The sequence below is a fragment of the Limulus polyphemus genome, unplaced genomic scaffold, assembly GCF_000517525.1.
Source record: "Limulus polyphemus unplaced genomic scaffold, Limulus_polyphemus-2.1.2 Scaffold41, whole genome shotgun sequence".
NCBI classification, from domain to species: Eukaryota; Metazoa; Arthropoda; class Merostomata; order Xiphosura; family Limulidae; genus Limulus; species Limulus polyphemus.
In genome coordinates, this window is record NW_013665651.1 from 359,790 (window position 1) to 373,011 (window position 13,222).

The 13,222-nt window shown below is 30.3% G+C and overlaps 1 protein-coding gene across 1 annotated transcript in view; it reads right to left on the reverse strand.

Moving 5' to 3' along the window:
• Positions 1–1,385: 1,385 nt before the first annotated feature.
• Positions 1,386–13,222, reverse strand: part of LOC106461840 (5'-AMP-activated protein kinase subunit beta-1-like) — a 13,443-nt gene continuing 1,606 nt past the window's right edge. The window contains exons 2-8 of the mRNA XM_022389034.1: positions 10,834–11,014; positions 7,154–7,308; positions 6,413–6,506; positions 4,334–4,439; positions 3,778–3,896; positions 3,497–3,565; positions 1,386–3,252 (exon numbers count right to left, since the gene is read on the reverse strand). Coding sequence (XP_022244742.1) covers positions 3,175–3,252; positions 3,497–3,565; positions 3,778–3,896; positions 4,334–4,439; positions 6,413–6,506; positions 7,154–7,308; positions 10,834–10,998 — 786 coding nt within the window. The 5' untranslated portion in view covers positions 10,999–11,014 and the 3' untranslated portion in view covers positions 1,386–3,174. The remainder of the gene's footprint in view (positions 3,253–3,496; positions 3,566–3,777; positions 3,897–4,333; positions 4,440–6,412; positions 6,507–7,153; positions 7,309–10,833; positions 11,015–13,222) is intronic.

A 13,222-nucleotide genomic window follows, 5' to 3' on the forward strand; every position in this document is an offset into this window, starting at 1 on the left:
AACTAGTTTCCCCCACAAGCCACTTTTTTTTTGGCCAATATTTGAATTAAGTGTTTAAAACATTCTGCAACTTTGAGCCTAAAGGTACTTTTCTGAATTATTACAAGCATTTTGCCTTTTAGCTAAAGTACAGTTCCACATATAAACTTGGGTATAAAAAAACTTAGTGATGTGAATAATTAGTATTCACATTAAGAATATTTCAAGTGGGCAAAATATGCCATATTTGGTACATAATGTAAGTTAAACAGCACATATACAAACTAAAAAAAATTGTGACTAGATAATTTACAAAAATACAAAAGGTTACTTGTATACTAATACTGATTATACTTTTCCCACATCACTGAAGATTTCCAAAATTCATTCACATTCTCAAACCCTGGTACATGGAAAGTTCCTACTTAAACCTTCTAAAGTAAAATGGTGTAAAAAACAAATATAAAAAGAAAACTAATATCAAACTGAATGCATTTTTTTTAAATATCAAAAAGATTAACAAGATTTAGATTTTAAGTTAAACGTTCAAAATTTACCAACATACTATATAATATTAATCTTGCTGAATGGTTGTGCCAAGAATATTAACATTAGAATAAAACACTAAAAACACAAACATAATTTTATATTTTATTGTTCTGATGATTGTTTATACTAATCTTACCAACTCTAGAATTCAAATATTCTGGAAAATTGGGTTGACTAGAAAAATGTATTTTTATAGTTTAATCACTAGATTATATGGTGATTAGCAATAACACAATGACTCAAGTTATTTATTTGGCACTTAAGACCTATAAAAGGTAAACTCAAAATAAATGGGAAATAGCATTTAAAAATAAAATCTTTCAGTGAAGAAGGTATAGCAGTTTAAAGCATCATACATCTTTCAAGTTTTAACCTTTCACTTTTAGAAACATTTAATTACGTAAACAGTTTAGAAAACCAGTTCCCATTAAGTTTCTATACTAGATGTGTTATTTTGAATTAGAAATATGATACAATCACAGATGGAATACTTCGTCAAGTATCTCTTCAATATTTGTCTGGACTAGAATGCTGAAGTAAGACTAGTACAATACTTATCACATAAATAACTTGGAGTAGGTTACACATCTTAAAACAAGTACATATCTATCTATATATTAAGAAAGATACATTAACATCTCACACTTATGAATATCATTTGAAACATTATAATGTTTGAATATTAAAATTCAGTAGCTACAATGCAAAAAAATTACATAGTGTTTTTACTTAAGCTTAATTTCTTGGAAGTATTAATGAAAACCAAAATAGTTCTACAAAATTAAAAACTATTATTTTATTTATCTAAAAAAGTTAATACCAATATAAAAAATTAAAATAGTTTTAACAGATTTTGACTTAAGTATTCAAATTTTAAATTAACACAAATTTACAAACTTCAAAAACTTAAGTAATACAAAACAAAAACTAATCTCAGACAAAAGTTTGTAGCAGTACACAGATGTATAAATTCTCAAACGTTTGTTATTTCATGTAATTTTTGCAGATACAAAAATAAAGATGGGTAGAGCAGCATAAAAAGAAGAAATCTCAAAAAATAAAATTCTGCTTCTGACCAAAAGTTATTATACCCATTCATTTATTCTGGATGGATTTTCACAACCATTTAGAAAATATTTCAATGAAAGTACACTACATTAAGTCTAATACCTATTTGGATATATTGACTAAAGGTGGACGTTTACTCAGTGGGAAGACTTGACATACAACGAAAACACAAGATGTGCCATCTATAAACAAAGAGGTCTACATTGAATTAGAAACATCTCACCTGACCAAATTACACAATACCTTGACTAGTTGGCAATATCAGTAATACATTTAAAATCATTATATTTTACAACTTATTAGATCTAAAGAATGAAATATTTCAGTAATCTTCCAACATATCTATGTGACCATTTCTCAATTCTTAAGCTAAAATCTGGTAGAATCTGTAAAGTTACTGCTTTAGTACTATATATCTGTACCAAGATTAAATTATAAATTAGTGGTTCTTACTTGAAGCATAAAATTCCAATTAAAAATAAGGTTACTGAAAAGTTCAGCATGTACATTTCATTATTTATACATCTTAATGTAAAGACCAATTTATAAACAATGCATTTCCCATTAGTTTGTTATAAATCATTTTTCAGCGTATTTAGTTCTTTGCTTTGTAGTAAGAACAAGTTAATTATAAAATCAAATAGTGGTGAAGGAATAAAAAATAAGTTATGTATCTGGTAAATAAATCAATTTTAAACAACCGATTGTTATTACCTCAAAAGTTTTTGAAAGTTACATTTCTGCTTGGAACAACATTATAGTTCTACAAAATTTAATTTCTTAATTCTAAACAAAAGTACTTACTATAAAATTCTTTATTTTTATTTTCCAAGATAGATAAACAGAGCTATAGACCTTTACATATACTTCACTTGTACTTTTAAAAATTCAGAGTTCATAAGTAACTTATCAAAGGCACTAGCACAAGGTTAACCATATTAAAACCAGTAGGCTTATTCTGTAAGGATCTTAGACATAAAAAAAAAAAGAGAAAAAACAAACATTTAGCCAATATCACAATACCTAAAAGAACAGTTGTTGCTGCTGCTGCACAATGCCTTTGTTTTGATATTAATCTAGATAATTCAAAAATATGTAACTAAGCAATTAATTGTACTTAAATTTGAAACAATTTTAGTATGAGAAAAGAATTTGTTGCATGTTTTAAATGACCAAGTTCAGTTATGGTGAATTGCATCTTCATTTCTTAAATATGCATTGCAATAACATGTTCCTACATCTGATAATCTTAATCTGGAGCATACAAGGCGATTTACTTTAACAACCTTGCTATAAATAACGATTCAGATCATACAAAAAGTTAATACCCAAAATACATACATCTCCATAAACTCTTGAAAGACTAATAAATATTTAATTAATTTTTTTTAAATATATTTTTTCTTCAGCAATGTGTATATTATGCACAAAAATATTCTGGCAACATTAGTTACCATGTTACTTGCTTAACTTCTCCGAAATATTTTTTGCTGGTGATCTACAGAGCAAATGGGAAATGATTCCATATTTTCTATAGAGGATCATAGGTAGAAAAGTTTCCCCCATACACTGATATTGTCAAACAGGCTTGTAGAAAACAGTGGTAACAGTTTTTTTTTTGTAACGGTGGCTAGCACTCAGTACCAAAACACCATCCTGTAAATCAAATGAATGCATTATACAGTTATATAACAACCAACACGTATTGGATTCATATACATTTGTAGATTATACAATACTGCACGCAAGCTTATAAACACATACATGTACAAATATATAGTACCAAGATAAGAGATGTTTCTGAACTTGCTTATCTGCTGGTACAAGTGAAATTCTAAAAGTACTAGTCTCCTTTCATAAAATACACACAAACAAGGTAAATCCTTAGAAGATACCTTACCTTTATTGAGAGAGCATACAGGTGATTAAGCATGACATGGTTAGGTTCTGGAAGTAGGGTTGGGTCACACTTATGATAGAAAAAAAAACAAAAAAAAACATTCATAACTAGTTACCTTGTCAATATAGCTTTACATAACTAGAATACAAATACTCGGCTATACAGATTCAAATTCATTAGTTGAAACTGTTTCATTTGAATAAACTAATAGCTTTATCACAGCACAATCTGTAAAAGAAAGGAAGATAGTTTAGAAAAAAAAAAATTGTCTATAAACTTACCGAGATAGAAACCTCTTGATTGAGAATAATTTGAAGTAAATGAGGGGGAAGTAAAGGAGGATTTTTAACTTGAGATCCTCGCTCAGGAATTTCTTGTGAATAATCTTCAGAAAGAGCACCTGAGATACCAGCAAATAAAGAGAAAGTCAAATAAATGAACATAATTATGGTACAGCATGAAAATAAATGATTATTGAAATAAAAAAGTAAACCATATTACAAGTAATTTAATTTCATAAACCTTTAATGCATATTCTCTAAGAATTTTACCATTTTAAATATGTCTGTACTTTTAGACTTATTTGCAACTATTATCATGTAATTTCAGTATGCACACACAACCAACCAAAACAAGTTTCTACCTGTGGATACATGACATTAGTATATTACCATTTCTTCTTCATTCATTTTCATACAAAAATTCATAATATAGGATTTCTGGTGAGGAAAAAACAAAACAAAGGATCTATTGGTAATTTAGCTTCATAATGTATTCTTTTGTCATTTTTAAAAGTTGCAATTTTTTTTCAAACTCATTTCCTACTTTATGAATTACCACTAGTACTGATGCTGTCCATTTCTAAGGCTTCAAATACTTGAAAATCTTCTTTTCTTACTCTAATGACATTGTTCTTTGATCCCATTCCATTGTCACAAACTGGCTAAATGAAAAAAAAAACTCACCATAATTATGAAGTCAGTGCTTTATTTATTTTATTCCTTCTTAAAAGACAGTGCATTCAATGCAACAGTAGTCTAATTTCCTTTTTCTTTATTAATTTTGTTCACAATTAGAAGCTTCAGGTTGATTATATTAAACATTGTTGATTAATTTTAAGAAATTGTTTATTTCAAGTTAAGCACAAAGCTACACAATGGGCTATCGAAACCCAGTTTATAGCATTGCAAGTCTGCAGACATACTGCTGTGCCACTGGACAGCATTTAAAGAAATAACTAATTTTTTTATGAAGATAAAACGGATAAGATTGTTTAGTTCAAATGGTGTTAGATATAAAACACTAAATATGATAGTAATATTCAGTTTAAGGTTTAGATGAGTGATATATATGAGGCCAAATAGTTGCCATTAATATATTTAAGTCTTGAATAAATTACATTGTATACATGTAGTTCTTTTGAAAGTATAATAGTAAATTCTACAATTAGTTTACCTTAAGTATTAGAAAATTGTAAAATTCAGCGATACTTAATGTTACTTTAAAACTATCATAGAACCAGTTATCAGTAGACCTGGGCAATTAATGGTACTTGCTAATCGCTTAATCAGTATTTATATTGAACTTTCTGAAGGTAGCCAATTGCATATTTTTTGGGGGTATACAAATGGCAACTAAGTACCATTGTTTTTGAAATATGCAGTAAGTGCACACTGATATTCTGTAAATAAAATACTGCCAGTTAGGTTATAATCTAACAATTTTAAAGCTTATATTTATTTCTAGTAATTTGATTGATATGAAAACAAGAACAGTTAAGTGTAACATTTAAAATTATAATTAAATTGAATAGTACATTTAGAAAAAAAAGTTACACCTAATCTCATTTTAGCATTCATAAAAAGGATTTTTTTTTAAGCTGTCACTATATTCATAGCACTTGCATTCACTTTGGACATAAATGTAAAAATAAAGTCATTAAAACTTTCAAACAGTGAAAAATTTATTCTGTAACAAGTATTTTATAAGAGATTCAGGCATCTTAAGCAATAATTAGACTGATGAAAACAAATTTATTCAAGAGTACACATTGTTAGTGTGAAAAAAACTGAAGTGAAAAAAATTACCATGGCAACATTTAATTGAGGTTCATATTGCTGCATTCATTTAGAAATCAGTTACTAGCAAAAGCTGTAACTGGTTTGATTTCAGAAAACTGAAAGTTTACAGTAACCAACAGACCTGTCAAATAAAAATAATGGCAAACATTTTTGAAACTATATGGCTGTTTAGTAATTTTTGAAAAGAAATGTAAGGGAGGTGGGGGGGGGGCTCCCTAGATCTATGTCTACTTAAACAAATTTATTTCTGGAATAAAAAAAGTGGATAGAGGGTTTGGACCCCTTGAGCCCCTTCCTCAAACCTGTGGCTGTTTATACAGTAAATTTAGTTATGCAATTATAATTAGAAACAAAACTAATCAGTAAATTTACACTATGTAATAGTTAAGCAGCCAGAGTTCGGTGTGGGTGCTACCAACCAGTCCTTCCCACTAGATAGCAGTTCAAAGTTAGTGACAGTGGTAGACTGCCTTAACTTTGAAATAACAAGACAAGTAAATTTAGTGGTAACAGGAATGAAACCTGAAGCCTTCAAACCATGAATCATCCACCTGATAATTATGTAACTTTGTGCTTAATAACAATGAAATATTTTTATTATTTTGCTATTTGGAATAATGGAAGACACTTATTAGTTGGTTATTTTCTTGAAAATCAATTAAGAGATAATTCATGTAACTGCTGCCCTAGATTAAGTTGCCCAACTCTACTTATGAAGCTTGAGAAAAGCCAAATAACACAGTATTACACATTTCAAAAAAAATGCCACGCTTACTTTCTAAATCTGCTATGCAATTTGACAAGTCTTTAGATTAAAGATTTCACTATTACTAACCTCAACAGTGTCATGTTGCCACTGACCATCCACTAGATACTTGTACTGATGTTCTCCTTCTTCCAAGTTTAATATCAGCATATGATCTCCATAGCTTGTGGTAGAAAACAATTATTCAAGGAAAAAAACTAATTACCACTATTTTGATAGATTACAGTGCTAGTTTAATTATTCTGCAAGAACAATAAGATTTAAAAACATTCTCTTTGTTTCAACATTAAGGTGCTTCACTGCATTACCTAGCACAAAACAGACCAAATGCAAGTTAAAGACGACTTTGTCTTTTTTTCTGTATGAGCTTGAAAAAGAAAATCTAAACAGTGAGAAATTAGTTATTCTTAAATTATAGGATATGATTTAATATTTACTAACAGAACTATTTACAACAGCAAGACTCCTTTACTTGGTGATTTAATTATAAATTTGTTGGCAATTAACCTTAATTACTGGCATAACCATGTAGAATAATTCCTTATTTAATAATTAATGATAAGCTAGGAAAATTATCCCTTATTGATTATTCCCTGGCACCAGTCATGTAGAGCAGCCAGTCTTCATTACAGATTAACTGAGAAACAATACGGAATAGCAAGCAAGCCTCAATTACCGATTTCTACCTTTACTTAAAGAGACTGAAGTAAGCAGCTAGTCTTAATAAGAGACTTACTGGCAAGACAATAATCCTCATTACAAAATTACCTTCTAACTATTTACCAAGACATTAGGACTAATCTCAATTACCTATTTATCATCTTTATGGGTTCCCAGCCACTGAAAGTCCCACTAATATAGACTTCCTTGCCTCCTCCATCCCATTTAAAGACAGTTGGCAAAGTTGTCTCATTGCTGTTGACACTAATTGGTATAGTATTGTTACTAATACTTGAGACTGGTTCCTGCAATATTTAACAAACAAAGCTGGGTACAATCATTAACGTCTTGTTGATGTGGCTTATGATTTAATATTTCACAGGCTGAACAGCTGCTTTGACAAAACTTGTACGCTACTATCTTTAATAATACACCATAAATAGAAAACACTAGTTATTTTTTTTCTTCTACAAACAAATAAAAATCAAGAACAATTTTGTTGTACGGTATTAACAAATAATGAGATGGAGTATGTAGTTTAAGATCACAGATTCTAATGAACTAAAAATTCAGAACCTTACTACCTACAATAAGTTACACACAATTGAAGTCACAAGATAATTAAATTGGTACTTTTATAATAGTTCATGCTGGAAATTCAACCTTGATAGGTTACAATAAACAAACAAAAAAGCTTAACATATGTAATGTACACAAGTATTAATTTATATTAAGGGCCTCATCTCACACTGATTACCATAAAAAGTAATTACTTCATCTGAAAAGCAGGATGTATATTTGCAAGAAGAACAAGCTCTTAATATTTCAATTAATAATGAATTAAGTACCTTAGTTCAACTCCTTAAGCCTGAGAGAGCATCCAGTTGAAAATCATAATATCCCAATCAGATGGTAAAAATCACAAATTACCCACTTTTTATAAATAGACTGAAAGTTAAGATATGGTGATAATTATTAGCATGAAAAATCAGTCCCAATGTTAACAGATAAGGATTTTTTTTTGTGACCTTGACCCTCCAAAGACTAATTACTTTTAAGTTGAGTCATAGTCCAAACATATACCAACTTTCTTCCAAATCAGTTCAGACACTTGAGAAGAAGGAAAAAAAAAAGTTAAGATGTAACAGGTAATTAGATGAGAGAAACAAATGATTCTCTGCAATTGTGAGAAGTAAAATATAGAAAATCTTTAATATTTAGAGATTATATTTCTGAAACTCATGGACACAAGTGTACGAGACATTCAATTGTAATGACCAATTATGAAGCACTAATCTGTAATTGATGCTCATATGCAATCTGTTATAGCGACAGAGTTATGTGCCCAGCTCTGTTAGTGAGGTAAACAAGTATGTAATACAAATTAGTGTAAATATAATTACAAAGTGGTAACAAAGTATAAGAGAATTAAAGTTAACCTTGCTGTGAGTAGATAAATTCTAAGTAAGTATTTTAATACAAGTGCCTAGTGCACAACTTCTGCAATATAAAAGATAGTACTTATCTTTGACATAACATTTACCATGTATCCACTGTTCACTAAAATTTGTTAAAAATAAAATTCAATGTATTGAAATGTACAGTTTTCAGAAACTGACTGAACATTTAATTTAGCTCCTTCACAAACAAGGACTTATCATTTGTTAAATTGTAATAATTTTAGCAAAACAAGCAGTAGTCTAAACACACTGAGTCAAGTATATGTAATAAAACAAACTGAAAAGAGAATGAAGACATAACAATTAGTTTACTTTAGTTTCCTAATTGGAACCATTTATTTCAGATATCTGGCTTTGATTTGACTGGTCTATCATTAACGTTTAGCAAGTAACATTTACAAACTTTTGTAAAACTAAGTTTAGAATGCTGGTGATAATTTGTTTATTTAGTATGATCATTCTCCTTAATGTACAATTATTTACATTTCTTCTAGAATTAACAAATTTACAATGAAATTGTTTAGTTCAGTCATTTTTACTGAAATGTAAATTTATAGCAACTTTGAAGAAAATATCAGATTTTGGTAATTATGATTATTATTAAATGCAATCTTGCATGAAAACTGCTTTATTTTGTATGTTACTAGTGTAGACTACTCACAAAAATTGAAGGATGAGGTTTGTTTAAATTTATATATTTTTAGATTATCAATTTTTCAAATTTAGCATGCTTATTGCTGAAAATTACACTAATCCTACCCAAGGTTAGGAAGTTTATGCACCAGTATTTCCTTATGTAATAGGCCTTTGAGAAATAACTGAAAATCTGCAAAGCAAAACAAATCTAGAAGATATTGATCAAGAAAGATTTTCTGTTGAGATGATGCTAGGTTAATGGATTTGTTTGCTGGTATTGACTTTCACAAAGAGTGTGCAAGCTGTTAGAAACCAATCAACTTATACTGAAGTTTGCAGAGCTGCCATACTGTTTCATGAAGGCTGCACAGGTCATGGGGGGAGTCAGTCTGTAGTAAATAAATTGTGGTGTAGACACAAGATCAAAGAAGAATAAATCAGGAAGTCAGGCTAAGGCTACGGGAGTAGTAGACAGCCAATAAACTGCTGAATGTAGCTCTTAGAAATGCACTTGAGTGAGTGCATCTTACTTAATAGTTAGGAACAGGTTCTATGAGGATAGGACTCAAATCCAGAATATTAGTTAGATCCCTGTATTAATTACATGGCCCCAAATAGCCTAGTTGGCATTTGCTATGTACCCCTCTGTTTACAAATGAAAACAGGTTCTGTGCATCATTCAGTAATCAATGCAAGAGTCTAGAGATGTAAAGGGGTGATATTTGGCCTGTAACATTGTTCACCATCTCTTTGGGGGTAGCTCAATCATGGTCTTGGAAGGCATCAGTATGCAGGGGCATACAGACTTATGATTGATGGAGAATTCCTGATAGCAGGACATTATGTGGATGAGATACTGCTATCCATTGTTCACCCCCTTTTTCTGGTGTTAGAGACAAGTTTGTATATTAGTAGTATAATGAATGTCCTCGCAACACAAGGATCATGTAGAATTTTTTCAGGATGAAGGAATTTATTTACTGGACTGCTAAGTCACTGGACTTAAATCCAATTGGGCATGTGTGGGACTTGCTAGGAAGACCAGTTAGAGACAGACAACCTACAATATTGCAGGAGCTCAGAGCTGTCCTCATATACTGTGCTGCCTGGCAAGTCATCTGAACTGCCATGAATAGTATGGATAAAAGGTGCAACAGAGGATCTACCAGCTATCAAGGACTCAAGTTTATTTTTATTTTTTGATATTGTTTAACTGCAATATTTGTAATAACACAAGTTGTCAATATTGAACATCTTTTCTTCAAATTTTGAGCACATCAGAACCTCATCCTTTAATTTTGAAGATGAGTAGTGCTGAGTTGAAACTTAATTTCATCACTTGTAGTAACCTGGTAATTTCACAAAAGCAAATCTAGAAGATGTTTTGATAAAAACAGCTCAACCTGTAAATATTTTGTTGTCCAGGTAAGATTGTATTTAAGGTTTTTTTTTTTTTTTATTCATCATCTATAATGAATGATTTACATTGGTATTTCATGCACATAGCAAAAGAAACTGATTATGAAGTTAGCCTTAAACTATAATGCAAGATTAGGAAACTTGCCAAGCTTTACCTCTTATGGGAAGGTGCTAAACAAATATATTGTATACACTTTCTGCATTTAACCATTTTTTGAAAAGTGATTATTTTCTGTACTTTGAAGAACCACTAAGAGACCATCTAAAGTCACTGAAGCTAAAATTCAACAGAAATTTCAGATAGGTTCTAGTTACCTTTGTATAGGTAGGAAAATCTTCTACCTCTTCTGAAGACCTCTGACGTCCTTGTTTGCCTTTCTTTCCAGTTTCTTTATTCTTTTCTTTAGTTGGGGACACTGGAAAACATTCTGTGTCAGATGAACATCTTCTGTCTCGTTTTCCTGAACTTATATTCCCCATCTTTTTTTCAGTGGTTCTTGTAGTACAATAAATTTATGTTAACCAATTGAAACTTTTGATTTCCTGAAGATGAACTCTAAAAGAAGAAAGCAAACAACCCCCCCTCTACAAACTAAGTTTACTATACATGCACTATATTTTTTTCCCCATACATGGTAGGTTAATAAAAAGCCTCATTACTTAATAAAAGAAAATACTGAGTAATGTTAAGAAAAATATTTAAACAATATGAACTAATAAGGGCTAATAGGCTAGATACATGTACAAGAAATCTTTCACCTAGAAGGTGAAATGATACAGAATGAAGGCAAGTTTATTCTTATTATTTTACATTGAAAAAGTCTGAAAAAAATCTTTCAACCAGAATTAATGAATAGCACCAACCACCTTCACATTAACACTGCAAACATTAACAAGTTTAGATAATTTAAATGCACTTGTTTTATAATTTTATTTACAGCAGATGCAAGATTCAAACGATATTTTTGCAAGTTTCAGAGACAGTGTACAAACAAATGATGGAACATCCATTTTAAGGCAGTTAGCTGTTTTGCAACATTAAATATATACCTTGAAGCTAAGAACATTATTTCAGCAACTTCCCATCTTATGATGGAAAGTCTAATTCAAGTGAAATTATTAGATCAAAAAATGTTTAGAAGTGGTAGTGGTTAAAACTTCCTTGAAACATTTGTTTTCAATCATGTGCTTCAAAATTATTTTGTTCTTAAACAAGTAACTTCACTATTACCACATGAATCCATTATTTTTAAATTGCAGTTAACTTTATGGCTCCAGCTGAATAGAAAAATTCTATAGTATTGCACAAGTAATAATCATTTTGTAAAAACTTTCCATTCCTCTAACCTACTCAATTTTTAAAGTAGAAAAATGTCATGCATAGTATTATCCGGTTATCAATGGGATCAATATATTGTTACATTCTCCCACCATTAAATCAAGCTAGTGAGAGATGTTTCATGTTAACTGTATTATTAAAGATTTGCAACTGTAGAGCCCATGGTATTTGTTACTTAATGTTCCTTAACTTTATACAGCTCAAATGAACAAATTTGCAAGCCTCTCAGAACAAATACATGGATCAGAGTCTCTCCAGGTTAAAGTTCTGTGAGTAATGGCAGCAAGGAAGTGTTAGATGGAAAGGTTTCACTTACAACTCACTTCTTTGTACTTAATAATGATAATAAAATAATAAAACTTAACCATACACACACACACACACACACAAAAAAAAAAAAAAAAAACTGAACAGTAGACAAAACTCACAATGACAAACTATATATGGAGTGACAAAAACACTGCTGAGATTAATTTGTTCTTTGTTGCTTGAAGATAGATTTCTGCATACCTTTGTTATAAATAATTTATATTACAATGATTTCAGTCATTGCTAAAGTTACTTCTATTATGCTAGCTGTTAATATGGGTTAATATATATAGCATACTAATAGAGGAGATGGGTAATGTACCATTGTTAGCCACAATTTTCACCAACAAATCAAATTACCATTTTAATTCCTAATTTATATAAACTGTTTGGACACTATATCACTCAACTCATTAAATGTTACAAGAAAAGAACTTTCAAAATTTGGATAAAAAATAGCTGGGTGGAAGAAAGTAGAGGGTTGTTTCAAATAAAACAGAAGTTCACTAAAACTGGATTAACATGACAAGTTGGGTACCTCAAGGCCCAATGTTAACACTATTGCTCTTTTTTGATTTACACCAATAACAGATGAAGGGATGATCAATAAGTAACTTAAATCCAATTATAGTAAATTCAATGTAATACAAGTGGTTTACAACTTAAATCATAATTTTCATGGGTATAGCAATAACAGCATTATGAAAGACAAAAAAAAAAGGACCTTCATGTCTGGTTCATCAGTTACTTAAGCCAGTGTGCTGTTGTTTGTGGTAGGGCAATTACGACTTTAGGTTTTACCTACAGCAATACTGAATACAAGTCTAACTAGGTTATAATTTCATTGCATGGGTTAAGCCACCTTTGGAGTATTGTACTCAGTCTTGGGCTTCTGACCCTAGGAAGGTCATTGAATTGTGGGAAAGTGTTTAGAGGAAGGCTACTAGTACTAGCATGATATCTAGTTGTCATACAAGCACAAATTAAGCCCTCCAACCCCCCCCCCCCCAAGGAACCAAGAAAAGAGTTAAGAGAGTGTGTGTGTGTGTGTGTGTG